The 14395-nt window shown below is 42.8% G+C and overlaps 2 protein-coding genes across 2 annotated transcripts; both read right to left on the bottom strand.

Moving 5' to 3' along the window:
• Positions 1 to 422: 422 nt before the first annotated feature.
• On the bottom strand, positions 423 to 7814 carry ino80da (INO80 complex subunit Da). The gene is made up of 10 exons (XM_028393478.1): positions 7520 to 7814; positions 5821 to 6067; positions 4911 to 5722; positions 4708 to 4807; positions 4410 to 4634; positions 4210 to 4319; positions 3946 to 4079; positions 3349 to 3572; positions 3106 to 3263; positions 423 to 3021 (listed from the first exon to the last, which is right to left on the bottom strand). Exons 2-10 carry the CDS (start codon positions 6036 to 6038, stop codon positions 1988 to 1990), a joined length of 3015 nt encoding a protein of 1004 aa, XP_028249279.1. The 5' UTR covers positions 6039 to 6067; positions 7520 to 7814; the 3' UTR covers positions 423 to 1987.
• Positions 7815 to 8198: 384 nt separating this feature from the next.
• On the bottom strand, positions 8199 to 14360 carry LOC114426225 (NADH-ubiquinone oxidoreductase 75 kDa subunit, mitochondrial-like). Its single transcript, XM_028393483.1, has 19 exons — positions 13900 to 14360; positions 13240 to 13319; positions 12821 to 12921; positions 12634 to 12741; positions 12456 to 12532; positions 12270 to 12351; positions 12038 to 12168; positions 11755 to 11940; positions 11529 to 11663; positions 11316 to 11430; positions 11093 to 11238; positions 10888 to 11016; positions 10640 to 10769; positions 10400 to 10560; positions 10143 to 10297; positions 9563 to 9738; positions 9341 to 9475; positions 9136 to 9208; positions 8199 to 8727 (listed from the first exon to the last, which is right to left on the bottom strand). Exons 2-19 carry the CDS (start codon positions 13316 to 13318, stop codon positions 8636 to 8638), a joined length of 2211 nt encoding a protein of 736 aa, XP_028249284.1. The 5' UTR covers position 13319; positions 13900 to 14360; the 3' UTR covers positions 8199 to 8635.
• Between the last annotated feature and the right edge of the window lie 35 nt (positions 14361 to 14395).

Below are 14395 nucleotides of genomic sequence, written 5' to 3' on the forward strand. Positions count from 1 at the left end.
TTTTCCCCCCACTCTCACTTCTAGGGGCGATGTGTTTCTATTTAGTGACGACAACGCTGCAGCCAGTGAGAAGCCCATTGGTCTCTGGTAGAGCTACAAGTTTACACTTCAGACGTGTGTTTTCTCTTTGGAAGGGAGAGACATAACTGGGGCTTCTCACAGCTGGAAACAAAGGGGGAGACAAGGTGCAGGCTCAGCGCTGGTAATGATGGCAGCTGTTCATGTAATGAGCGTCCAAGCAAAAAAAAAAAAAAAAAAAAGGCAAGACAGATGCGGGACACATGAAACACAACCGGCCTCATCCACTCCTGTGCAAATGTTATTCTCCATAAAATGATGCATATAGTCCAATATATCATTAAGAATCAAGCCAGTGACCATTACCTTATAATAACAAGGTTGCTGCCCCATGCAATCTCAAGACCTTTTCCTGGAGTTTAATAGCTATCAAAAATATTTTCCATCTGAACATAATCACCAACAACAGTATACGAACAAACACTGATCCCTTCGACAACTGTTTTGATAGCCATTAAAAAACAAGAGACTCATTCAACAAGACACAGGTTCCACTGAATACATTGCAAATAACAATTTTAATCCTTTGCTACTCAATAATTCACCAACAAACCCCAAGATAGAGACTGCTATTCTATATACCTAATACTCAACAATGTCTGACCATTCTGTCAAATGTCTAATATAATAATATCTATCAAAAAGCCATGTTTTTGTACTGCTGTATGAGATGTCACCAGACAGGGGTGGACGAGTCCTCATATTCTTAAAAACCAGACCCCAGCTTTGCATGGTGTAGCTTAAAATCCTTTTGACAGTGCTTTACTTCAGACGTGCAAAATACACCAATTTATATCATGTTACACTTGAGTAAAATATATTTTTCCAATACCAATTTGCTATTTAAACTCTCTTTTCTGCCTTATTGTGAAGTCCTTTCAATTAATGAGACATGCAAAGACCATTGTATATGTGGACCACAGAGCACCTTGGAGAGTAGACACTTAAAAGTCCCTGGATTATGCCATCACCATCGTCACAGTAACACTGAAGCTAAGTTATTAGCCTTGAAAAAATCCACTCAGAGAGAGGAGACCTGATCAGTCAAACATTTACAGGCCAAAATATATATATATATAAGTTCCTGATCCAGCCTGGATTCAGCAGGTGAAGCTACATGTGATGAGACCAATAAAATACCTTTCAATGTTATGTTAACATGTTTATTGCTTTGAGAAACTAGATTTTACCTTCAAGTGTCTACTAGGCCACTCAGAGTCCCACAACCCAATGGTGAGGTCAGAGATTTTGACGTCTGAGCAAACGATAAATGAGCACATATACAATATACACAATATAAAAACAGCTGTTTAAAAAGTATTTTGGTAAAGTTATATGACTGTGAAATCTGACTCAGTAAAGATTCTATATCACGATAACAGTTAAATAGCTTGAAACATAATGGATCACAAAAAATGTCACAACCTGTACTCTGTTTTTCAGTAGGTGACAGAAGCAGTGTGTGAAATAGGGGTGGGGAAATAAAAAAGCAATGGCCATCTGAGTAAGGCAGGGTACAGTTGATCATTTTAAGACAGGACTTGAACAGGCAAAGCAAACAAAACTGACCACTGATTGAGGCTTCTATGAATTCTGAGCACTGTGACAGATAATCTCTGCTAAGGTCCTTCTGCCAATTTCACCCCCTGCTGACGAAACCACAAGGCATCAAACGAGTGGACTCACGCTGACTTCAAATCTCAGATGCTGTCTGCCTACACAAGGAAAGAACTTAGAAAGTATCGAGGAAAATCTGAGGTTGTGCAAATTCATTATCAAATAGTGCACTATTACCACATTGCACATATGTAGCAGATAAACAGGGGTGGTTAATCAGAAGCCAGTCAACTGGATTGTAAGTTAATGTGAGTCCAGAAACCATCATACAGCCACTATATGCCGCCTGCTCTCATTTGCTTTGCGTGAAGGGTGGTGTGGCGCTATTGGCACTTGCAGCGGTGGCACTAACTATGGAGAAGCCAGCAGGGGGTGCTGTGGAGCTGTGGCTGGGCTGCACGTCTTTCGGGATGCCACTGTGGGAGGCCAGTTGATGGCCAAAGGCTGCGCTGAACTGAGGGAGCTGTTGCTTGGGCTGTGTGGAGGTCAGCAGATCATGTGAGGAAGATGGTAGGGAGGAAGAGGGAGCTGGAGGAGTTGTTAAACCAGTCATGCCGCTCTGAGGGATCGCTGAGAGAGCAGCTATGGGCTGCAGAGTCACAGAGTGAGTAGTGGCGGGGGGAGTGGACAGCGAGGTTGATATGAGATGACTTTCTGATGCTATGAGATTGCCAAACTGCGCTGGGTCAGTAAGGGGGAGAGGGAGGTTGTTCCATGTCGAGCGCGGGGGTCCTGGTACCCCGCTGAGAGGGACTTCCAGGAGCAGAGGAGTGTCTGTCTGGAAGGAGCTGGCATGGGGAGAAGATATGTGGTCACTGTATGGAGATGGCACATGCTCACTGCTGTAGTGGCTGCCTTGTGGAGATGATGTAGGTGCTTCTGACTTGGCCAGGACATGTGACGAGTGTGTCCGAGAAAACGTTCTCTCTGTTATGACAGTCTGAGTGAGCAGGGAGGTTGTGGAAGGAGCTACTGTAGAAGAAGAAGATGAGGTCAGGTTGGAGCATGGTGCTGGGGGCTGGCTAGTGGGTTGAGATGGCGGCGAAGGGGAAAAGTGATCTCCGGTGGGCTGCAGTAGATTGTCCTCCAGCTCAAGACTGGTGAAGTTCTCTGTAGGGATCCGGCTGTTGAGCAGGTCCCCCATGCCCCCTGGCTGGACTGGACCGGAAAACACAGTCATGGCTCTGTGGTCCACTCCTTCAGCAGGGGCTAGGTCTCCCATGGAGGTCAGGCACACCAAAGAGTCCGGGTAGGACCCCATCGCTTGCAGTGCACGTACCAACTCCTCTGCCTCCTCCGTGGTGGGCAGTAGCTCCCCGTTCTTACCTGCAAGAACATTTGGAACAGTTTTCATTACAACATCACAGAAGACTAAATGACAGGGGTCACTGGAATGAGCTGCAGTCCAACCTTCAAATAAGTCAAAGTCCTGCAGGTCATCGGGCAGTCTGGGTAACACATCGGAGAAATCCTCCTGGTTTAGCTCAAGGTCATTTGGAATGTCTGCCATGTCATTGGTGATATCGTCAGGAAGCTCGTCTGTACTCAGGTCTGGAGTTGAAGGGCTCCTGCCACAAAGAAGTTTGTTGTTAGAACTACTACATACTGTTGTAGTGAAGGAGCAGTTAAAACATGCATGACACAAGAGCAGACCTGATGCTGGCTTGCGAGGGCATCGCTAGGCTTGTAGAAGGCATTCCCAGGTTTCCTTGTGGCAGCGCTGGAGGAATGGGTTTCTGAGGCCTCCGTGGCCCTCTCCTCCTCTTTTTCTTGTGTTTTTTGGTGAGTGCCGGTGGTTTGGTCTTTTTACGTGGCTTTCGCTGTTGCTGCTGCTGGTGCTGCACTCGTCGGTTTCCATCCCCACGCAGGAAGTTATCCTGAGCAGCATGACCAGGAGAGGGTAATAACAATCAAACATGTGAAGCACAATTTAAAAAAAAACATTCAAATGGTTTCATATTGGAAACTAGGTATGCTGAAAAAGAGGCTACAACCAATACATTTTAGCCTAGCATATCTGCAAGAAAAGCCAAAACCAATAAAATCTACTTAAATTAATTCATCAACCATTATGACACAGCTGTAATACAAGTTTAATTCCAGCATTGTTGTGTGTCATTTCTAATCCAGTCCAGTCTCACTGCTAAGCTAGAAGGCAGTAGCTGCATATTATTACCATACAAGCGAAAGACTCCACTGGCAATTAATCCAACATTTTACTAAACTGTTAAAAATGACCACTGAACTCACCATCTTTTTGGCATGCTCTTCACAGAGAGGTGTCTGGTGTGTGATATCAAACACAGGGATGGAGCACTGCTGACCATCTGCAAATTTGGCTGTGCAACTAGCAAATAGCTGCTGGGAACGATTCAACAGAATGTCTGCGGAGAACGATAAAGGAAAAAACACACAATGTGCTAGACGGGCATATTGCAAATATTGTGCACTGCAGAGTGTGATTTTCTTTTTTAAAAAAAGGCAACAGATTTAAACAATTGTTGCAAAGGATACGTTGAAAGCAGTGTCGAGTGAAGGGCAGAGCTCTGTTGCTGCAGGCTTGGCCCTTTGTGCTGCCAGTGCAGGTCCCCGTGTCTGTGCTCTGTGGCCTTGCTGCAGCCACACTGCAGAGACAAACAGATCCAAAAAAATTAGACATTAGCAACAACATGGACATTACATGTAAACTTGACTAATATAATGATGGTTAGTACCCTGAGGAGCTGCGAGAGGCACCACTCAACTCCTGGACCAGCTTCCCTGCACAGCTGGGGTTGTTGCCGGCAGCATGCAGCAAGGCTTTTCGGAAGGCATAGCGGTACCTCTTCTGGCGGATTCTCGCCCTCTCCTGTCTGCACATGTGCTTGTACTTCTCCTGAAGGTAGGAGCAAAGCCTAAGTAGGCGTGTTCTCCGAGAGGAACCACTGTCATCTTCCAACCTATATGACAAACACATGATGGTCATCATGAAGTTAGACATTATGCTATGGGGATAAGTATGAAGATACCAACCCATTATGTGGTCTCCAAGAGCTCTGAAAAGGAGTAAATCTCTCTGCCACCTCTTCTTCCTCGTCGTAGTCATCTGCACTGTCCTCTGACCAGTCTAATCCTGAAAGATAGCTTGTTAGAGCAGCTCATCCATCGTAGTAAGTGAATATCTATGAACTACAGGAACAGAATTAAATACTAGTAAGAATAATTATACTAGTCACCTAGGTGAGGAAATAGGTCTCCATGCTCCCGTTGTCGCTTGGCACAGAGCTGCACCAGATGTTGCAACCTGACCAGGCAGCTGTCAGGTGGTGAGAAGGCAGTGGGACGCATGACAACCACATGCCGCTGATTGTTACTGCCACTGTCCTTGCAACTAACAGGCAAGTGAGTTGCAGTGAAAGGCATTTTCCTGCTGAGTGATGGCCCAGAATGTTGCACTGGACTGGGTGCTGCGTTTGCAGGCATCCCTAGAGGCAGAAAGTTGACCGTCTGAGGTGGTGGTGGATTGCATAATAAACCCTGCTGCTGTCCTGGGAAGATGAAGGAAGTCCCGCTGGAGTGCTGCCGTGGTTGGAGAAGACCTGGCTGCTGTCGTGGGAGATGAGTGTTGAGTGGTGACGAGGGGTGGACACGGGGTACAGGAGAGGGACTAAAGTGCTCAGGAGGTGGTTGGAAGAGGTCTGTGTCATGGCAGAGTTTCTGGTTGAGCACCAGGCGACTCTGTATTTTCTTCTTGATGGCGTTGCCCTTCCGAGGAGCACCGACCTCCTCCCCATCTGTGTCATCCTCATAAAAGGCAAAAGGGTCCAGGAGTTCCCCATCAGGGAGCGGTAACAGACGTGTACAGGGGGGAGATGGTGGAAGTTCATCTAGACCATTTGGAGCTTTCAGAGCTAGAGAGGGCACAGTAATATTGAGAGCCACTGACTCCAGGTGAGCCCGCGAACGCATTTCTTCCAGACCATCGTGTTTCTTTTTCCGTTCCTTCTTGGGGATAAAGCCGAGAACCTGCAGGTGGCTGTTACAGTATCTGGAAAACAATGACACATCAACACACTGAGCTCTATGGCTGCTATATATCCAGTAATTCATGTACGGTAACTCAAATATAAAAAGAATAATACACACCTGCGGTCCTCAGACTTCGGGATGGGGTTGGTACATCGCTGGCTGTTGTACTTGGCCACATACTCACATTGCTTGAAGGGAGCCGTCTTATCCTCCAGAACGTGCCGAATACAGAAAGCATAGCCATTTAGTCTGCGCTGCTTGCAGAGCTTTGGGCTGTATGAGCACAACGGCTTATTGTCCACCTCTGAGAAGTGTATGTGTTTGCCTTCATACATCACGTGACTCTTGTTCTTGACAACATCAGCTGATGGGATAAAACCAAGAATTACACCACTAACACTTTACATTCAGGGGTTAACCATACATGCAGGAGAGGGAGAAATGTAGTCATTTATTCCATTGATTGTTTATGCAGCACTTTGCTAATATTGGATGTTCATTGAGAGCAAATATCTAGCTGTGTGAGTATTTTTAATGCCAGTTCAAGCATCAATTTTCTTCCATTGGTGCTTGACCGTTAGACTACTAGGAGCGGTGTAGATAGTAAGAAAACCTAGTAACATATTTTAACTATTTACAGTCTCTAACGTTCAGTGTGAAAGTCTGTCCTTTAGAGGCTGCTGGGAAAATGGCAGTCTTATTTTATTCCACAGTTAGAAAATATATTACTTGGTAATGAATATACACCATCACAGGAATGGCTGTAAAATCCAACAATTTAACAAAAAGTCTCTTTACTTGACTAAACAAACAGTTCATTTAATAAACATACAAATAAGGGCCATTCAGCTACATCACGAAACACTGTACCGATAATTGTAGCTTTGCTGCTACCTTAAACTTTTGTGGTTTCAAATTGGGACTGTGATCGCTACGACTCTGACAACATAACTGCTTATTAGACACACAATAACCGGTTGGATGAGTGTCTTTGCTGTCAGCATGGCGTTACGATTACAACTTTAGTTATGGAAAAGACTTAGACAGGCAGCAAGCGTAAACCCGTGATTGCTAGCGTAACTACCGTAAGAATCCGAGAAGCTAGGTCTCCATATTAGCTAGGAGCAAGACAGACAGCTGTGAAACTTTGTAATGTGAAATTAAACAAACACGTAGAGGTGACTAGTACTACTGTCCTTATCTAAAACACACGACTTTATCTGGCTTCTGTCAAAAATACGAAGTATACGCACAGCCTTAAAACGAAAAGTAAAATTGCTAGTTAGCTAACAAAGCTAAAAACACAAATTAGTAGGCGGTAGCTAACCAGGAAACGGAAACATCGCCGAATGGCAACACTATAAAGGTCTATTTCCAGTTTAGATTTATTTACAAAAAATCCAAGCATCGTCATATAAAACAAGTAATAAACTGTGGCACCAGTCGTGAGATTTTACCGTATATAACATAGCAGATTTATGGTCAAATATTCATAAACAAAGGGAATACATACGAGGCTTAAGGCCTATTCGCGAAGGCCTTCGTAATCGATATGAAATATAGCCACCATCGTTACATAATGGGATATTACCAAGCTACACAACGTGAAACAGCGAACAATGCACAACTCTCCACGTCTATTAAATCTGGTGAATTATTTAATCAGATCATAAGTTGAAAAAACACAAAGTTATAAATCTGAGGCCTCCTAGCATCGATAGACCAGCGGCCTCTAGTAGAACGGCAGTGCGCCTGAAGCCTGCGCAAATCGGTACACTTTAAAATTGAGGTCGAGGCTGTAAACGAATTCGCTTACCTTGAATTGGTATGGGCTCTGTAAGGTATTCGCTCCAGATAGACGGCCGAAATGTCTATTAGAATCAGCTAGGCTATTTGTGCATCGATATTCGAGATAGGATAGTAACGATGATCTTCATCGAGCTCGGTATATCTTGAAATAAGGATGAATGTAAATATAGGCTATCCAGAGCAAATTTCAAGCAGTAGGTAGGCTGCTGAGGATTTTTGTTGGATCCACAGCAGACTCCTCACAGCACCACTACAGGCACTGCGGGGACATGACAACAACCCGCTCAACAACAACAACCTCTCCTACCATATTGGAAATTCAACTTTGTTAAAAGCCTCTACAATGTACAGGTATCATGTTTATCTCTTTAAAGAAGAAATGACAGTTTGCGTGAAGGGCAGTGCCGTTTACAGGCAATACGTTTAAAACAGATGAATTAAGACACAGTGACGTCGAAGTCCAGAAGAGTGTTAGAGTGAAAAATCCACCTGGACCACGACTATCATCCTCCACATGAATGAGTTATCAGCCCTGCTGCCACACTGTTGCCGGCTAATGATAGACCACGTGCCAATCAGACGCCGGAGCTCCACACGGTAAAAGTTAAGTATCACTAATGACATCTACAACCTGCACATATGTTTTAAACTTCAATTGAAGATTTGCAAGAATTTATTAGGCTTACTATAGAAAATAGTTTATTATTATTATTATTTTTATTACACTTACAAATAGCTATAATAATAGCTTTAAATATTCTGTATACTTTTAGCAAATACTTATAATGCTGGTAATTTAAAAGGAACACAAGAATCACCATCTGAGGTTAAGGTTTTTTAAATCTTTGGTCACGCCTACTAAAATGAGAATGTCTGGTGCAACAATAGGTGCAAACAAAAATAGATTTCTGGACATTTGGTAAAACTAAGCTGGCATCTTCACTCTGCAAGCAGCACTTACACATGTTTCTGCAGGTATATTAGTTCCATAATGTGTGTAGATGATGAGGCATGTACTACAACAGAACATATACATCAGTGCAAACGTTTCTAGGACAAGTGCAAATATAGGAATTGTGCGTATCATTGTTTTAAAGAGTTGTATGGCTCTATCTATTGTGCTTTAGCATATCGCGGGCTCATCCACAGCTTGTGCTCCCTCTGTGACAGCTTTCACACACTTTGCCATGGTCTGGGAGGCTCTGCTAATCGGATCTGTGGATAGAAAATGAGAGATATAAAATGTTGACATTTAATTAAAATGCAGCTAAGTCTTGAAATTTCCAGTATGTTTATCAAGGTAAATATTATTATTCTATTATTATTCTAACACTATTGTTGGTAATGTTAAATAGATTTCCTTCAGATGAAAATAAGAGGCCACATTTAAAAGTAATCTGTGAGGACACACTCCAAATTAGCTTTTGTTTCATGCTATAATTTAGAATTAGGATGAGTATTAGTATATTAGTATGATTCTTATAAAAAACATAACAATACAATACGATATAATATCATTATATTGAAAATTCATACTTGATACACTGCAGTGATTCCAACAATAAAATAATATCAGGTTTAGTGAGAGGTGCAACATACAAAAAAAAAATAGGAATGACACACCTGTCATAAAAAAGTCCTTCAAAGTGAGCTGTGGAGGGACTAAAGGATCAGTTAGGACAGTCTGGTTCACTGCCTGAAAGAGATAAGCCACATATCATCATGAGGAGCAGCATGATGTAAGCTGAGATAAATCAACTGTATCACATTTAAATCAAGCTTTTTTTGTAATCAACAAAACCCACAGTAAGGGAAGATAACAGCTGACCTTAGACAGTTCAGCAGCTTGTTTAAAGTAGTTGGCCTCCTCAACATCATCGTATCGCAGCAGATTTGGTGAAACCTCTGCCAGTCTGTCTCGCACTTCATCAAGAGTGCTATATGGCAGAGTCACACCCGCCAGCTTAAAAAAACAGAGTGGAAAATACACTGCAATTAAATGTCTGTTGTGTTGTTGGACGTAGCATGTTTGTAATGTAGTGCAGTTCACCTCAGATATGGCTCTGATGATCTTCCAGTCATCCCTGGCCATGCCTGGAGGAGTCACAGCTACCCTTGTCTGCTGGGCACGACCCTCAGTGTTCACATAGGTGCTACATTTCTCAGTATATGCAGCTCCAGGAAGTATGATATCAGCCATTGATGCACCCACATCACCATGGTGACCTGGGCACACAACAGAGATCCAAAATTCAACAAATTTAACATATAATTATGAGTATGGACTGGAAAGATGAAATAATTTTATTTATATTTTTATATAAGATATTTCCTCTATTTATATTTTGATGATGGAGAGTGCTGTCTCGGGTAAGAGTTAAGCTGCATTCAGGTACAGAATATGACTAAGATATGATTCACTACAGTCAAACCACTCACAGACCCCTTATAAATTCTACTCAAGCATCTGCATTCATGTGCTTTCTTTACTCAGCTACTTGGGTTTTTCTGTGCCATCATGTCTTCTGTAAATGCAGAGGATGTCAGGAATTACTCTTACTCTCTGAGATGCAATAAATTAAAGTTAATGAGAGCTGCAGCCTCTGCTGCTCTGAGGTAAAAAAGCTGACCTTGATAAATGATCAAACTGTCCTTTGGGAGGTCTTGCCGAGTAATGCAGCCGGTATCAGCCCCTAGTAGGAAGAGAACTTTGGGTGGGTTCTTCCTGATAGCCTCCACTCCTGGCTTGTATCCAAGATCAAGCGCAGCCACTTGACTGGCAACCCTGATGACACAGGAAAAGGGTTATTTCAGTATCAGTCCCTCTTTAACAACATACTGTTACTGTAAACTTTCCCACTACAGTAATTTTTTCCAGGACAATAACCTGTGAAGTACATTAAGAACCTTCCAGGTTCCTTCCACTCCACTACTGATGCGAGCTTTCTGAGCAATAGCTGACAGAGTGGCCATTATCGCAGCTCCATCCTCCCTCTGCAGGCAACTGCTGCCAACTACAATGACGGGATGCTTGGCTTTAGCCAAGACCTGTAAGAGGAGAGACACAAAATTAAGAGGAGACATTTGAGCAAACTGAGGACATTCATAACAGATTGCTCAGTGTTACTTGAGAGAAGGGATGTGTTCCAGCAGCAATTTCTTGAAGGACTTTGGCCGACTCCCCAAGATGGTTGTATGTGTAACTGAGGTCAACTTCCTTTCCCACCAGAGACACTTGCAACTCATTGTGCAGCCAGCTGAAGACAGACAGCAATGTCACGTAGAAGAACAGACATTTAGTGTTTATCTTTCTTGTCTTTACTTGTTCACTGCAGTTAAGCAGCCATACATCCATACAGCAGCTTTCTCCTTTACCTTTTTCGAATCCGTGCATTAAACAGAGGAGCCTCATAGCGGGGGTTTGTGCCAACCAGAAGCAGCAGATCTGCTTCTTCAATCCCAGCAATCCCAGTGTTGAGAAGATAGTTGGAACGGAGGTCAGTTCTACAAAAGAGATTAATCAATTAATCATAAAAAATCAGTAGTGATGTCCCGGTTTTAGTTTCGGTCTTTGTCTTACCCAGCTCCAGCCATGGGAAACATCTCCTCAGTGCAAAGGTTGTCACTATTCAAACGGTTCAGCAAGTCTTTCAGGCAAATGAGAGCCTCTGCATCGACCAAACCTCCAACAACAGCAGCAATGTTTTTTCCTTCAGCTCCTTGCAGCTGTCAAATTAAACAGGATATTAAGGTAATCCACACCAAACCACAGGTTTTGAATAATTAAATCATGAATTACATACAGCTCCAGCAACTCGAGTCAGCACATTTTCCCAGGATGTGGGGACCAACTGCCCAGACTCATTTTTCATCATTGGCTGAGTAAGCCTCTGTCTCTTGAGTCCATCATAAGCAAACCTGTCAAAGCAAGGACCGAAAAAAAAGTCCAGTGAGGATGCAAACATCACACACAGGTCTATGTCTATGATGTAAACCTTGTGTAATAAGAAAGCAACCTAGTCTTGTCTGAGATCCACTCCTCATTTATATCTTCATTAAGACGAGGGAGGATCCTCATCACCTCGCCACCACGGGTGCTCACCACAATGTTACTACCCAGTGCATCCAGAACATCAATGGATTCGGTCTTTCTGCAGAAAACCAAAATGATAAGATGAGTGTATGTCAAAGGTTTCAGTCTTCTAAAATGTAAAATCAAAATGTAGTGCATAATCTAAAAACCTGGTCTCCCACGGGCGAGCAGTGAAAGCATATGGTTTAGAAGTCAGGGCCCCCACAGGGCAAATATCAATAACATTCCCAGACATCTCTGACATGAACATCTTCTCCACGTAAGTCCCAATCTGCAGGTCGTTGCCTCTGCCAGTGGTACCCAGGTCCTCCACTCCTGCAATCTCACTGGCAAAGCTGTGGAAGCAAAAACAATGTATGCATTCTAAAAATATGCATCTCAAAATAATAAATATACAGCTCAACTTACATTAAATATTCAATCACAACTCACCGCACACAGCGAGTGCACTGAATACAGCGCGTCATAATGGTTTTAATGAGCGGGCCAATGTTTTTATCTTCCACAGCTCTCTTGCCCTCTGTGAAACGGCTTCTGTCACTACCAAACTGCATGGACTGGTCCTTCAGGCAAAATTACATAATTATGTTTTAATAACGTTCAAATTACAAATAAAAAGTTAGCACTGTGAAGAATGCATGCATGGAGATTATTTCTGATTTACCTGCAGATCACATTCACCTCCTTGATCACAAATTGGACAATCTAAAGGGTGGTTAGCCAACAGGAACTCCATCACACCCTCTCTGTGTCCAATGAAACAAAATTAAGTAAAATTAGAAGTCTGAAAAACACATGTAGGTTATTGTATCAGCTCAATTAAGTAGGCAAAAATGATGTAAGATCCTACCTGGCCTTTCTTGTTTTGTCAGAATCGGTTAAAATGTTCCAGCCTTTCATGACAGGCATAGCACAAGCTGCCACTGGCTAGAAAGTAAAAGTAAAATACCAGGCTATATATATTTAAGCAGGCAAAACTCTGTCTCTGTATGAAAAAAAATAATACAAACAGCATTTTAAACAATTACCTTGGGAACTTTCTCTATCTCCACAAGACACATTCGACAGTTCCCAGCCACAGACAAGCGCTCATGATAGCAGAACCGAGGAATCTGCATTCCGGCTTTCTCACATGCCTGTGGCACAATAAAACCACAGTGTTATATCAGAAGCAAGAGATGTCTGAAAACCTAAGCCAATATCCATGATTTCCACCTGCAACACAGTAGTTCCCTGCTCCACCATGACCGGCTTTCCATCCACAAACACCTCCAGGAGGTTACTAGCAGCTGCTGTTGCTGCAGATGCGGGGCGAACTTCAGATACAGACAGAAAACAGTTTTAGGTGAAAACGTTATCGCTGTTATAGATCATTTATCATGTATATCACAACATGTAACAATTAATCATACACATTCTGCCATTGGCCAAACTGAGTTAACAGCAGCCTGGCACCAAATGTGGCTGCTGCCAGATCTGTAATCCAGCCTATAATCCATCAGTAGAACAAAGTAGCAAGGGTGCAGTTTTTTAAAAAAGGAGACAAAGCAGCAATTATGAACAAGTACAAAAGACACAGTGTGCTCTACAAAGGCATGATCAATTAATCAGTTAGTAAAGTGGCATATTGTTACCATTGTGAGTGACAGCCGCCCCTCCTTTGGTAATAGGTGCTGGAAAGAGACCGCGGCTCACAACAGGCAGACGGAACATGCTGGAGGAGAGATAGAAAGACAGCAGCAGTGTGTAAGGTTAGGCTTTACAGACTGGCACCTGTTCCAAACAAGTGGCGAAAGGCTTTAAGATGTACAACAGTTGGTCCGTGAGCTAACGTTAGCACAGTTAGCCTCCATGCGGCTACCAAAACAAGAAGAGAAGAAAGCTAGCTAACGTTACGCAGCCGGTTATTAACGACAGATTTACATATGAATGTGTCTCGTCTTTTTTTAATATACAGTGTGCACACCTGTACGTGTGGAATTATTGAATAATTCATTTTTTCATTTCACGCAGAATATGTGACGTACAATGAAACATCTCAGAAACTGTCTGCAACGTTACACCGGTCATATATCTCAAGCTAACGTGATATTACATCATTAGCTCGTTTTATTATAACGATGCTAAAGCTGTCGTTTATAACGTTACGAATCAAACCCTTCCATCCTTTCATGTCGTCATACACACGCTTTAACGGTTAAACCAGTCTGAACCAAAACACGATGAACGAACCGTTCTAATGATTGTGTTACAGCTGTGTAGTGTTGTTTAATTTGTTGTAATGGGTTACTTACCTCGCCAGAGTTTGTCCCCGTCAAACGGTCACCGACACAGATTGCGCACAGTCTTCTTGTAATTCTGCTGCGTCACGGATTAAGTAATCCTGTGTACCATAATCCAAACAGAAGGGCTACTTTTCTGTAAGTGCTAACTAACTATCAGTGCAGATATACAACACCGTTACACACTAAGTAACATAACACACGTAACACATAAGATACCTATCTATGCTGCAGTCTGTGGCACAGCCGGGTTCCCCCTCTCAGACCCAGACTGTTTATTCAATTAGGATCATTTTCACACACATTATCTACGGAACCAATCAGCAGGTCCAAGTGTCTGCAGGCATTGTTTTCAAACTGCTCACATGTTCAAGAAGATAAAAACGTGTTTGCTTCCTGTTCGTACTCTTGCAGCATCCTTCGAGGCACAGGATGGTATTCTATCCCTGATGTAATCCAAACAAGTCAGAGTTCACCTTAAAGAAAAAAACAGGAAATAACTGACTTT

This window comes from Parambassis ranga, chromosome 21, assembly GCF_900634625.1.
Source record: "Parambassis ranga chromosome 21, fParRan2.1, whole genome shotgun sequence".
NCBI lineage: Eukaryota > Metazoa > Chordata > Actinopteri > Ambassidae > Parambassis > Parambassis ranga.

Excerpts from the sequence above, each read along its gene's own strand:
- LOC114426225 (XM_028393483.1), bottom strand. The coding sequence starts at position 13,318 with ATGTTCCGTCTGCCTGTTGTGAGCCGCGGTCTCTTTCCAGCACCTATT. Across the intron at positions 12,169-12,269 it reads GAGGTGAATGTGATCTGCAG|GACCAGTCCATGCAGTTTGG; the intron begins GTAAATCAGAAA and ends TTTTGCCTGAAG. Across the intron at positions 8,728-9,135 it reads GAAGGACTTTTTTATGACAG|ATCCGATTAGCAGAGCCTCC; the intron begins GTGTGTCATTCC and ends TTCTATCCACAG.
- ino80da (XM_028393478.1), bottom strand. The coding sequence starts at position 6,038 with ATGTATGAAGGCAAACACATACACTTCTCAGAGGTGGACAATAAGCCG. Across the intron at positions 5,723-5,820 it reads CCGAAGTCTGAGGACCGCAG|ATACTGTAACAGCCACCTGC; the intron begins GTGTGTATTATT and ends ATTGTTTTCCAG. Across the intron at positions 4,320-4,409 it reads GCCTCTCGCAGCTCCTCAGG|TGTGGCTGCAGCAAGGCCAC; the intron begins GTACTAACCATC and ends TTGTCTCTGCAG.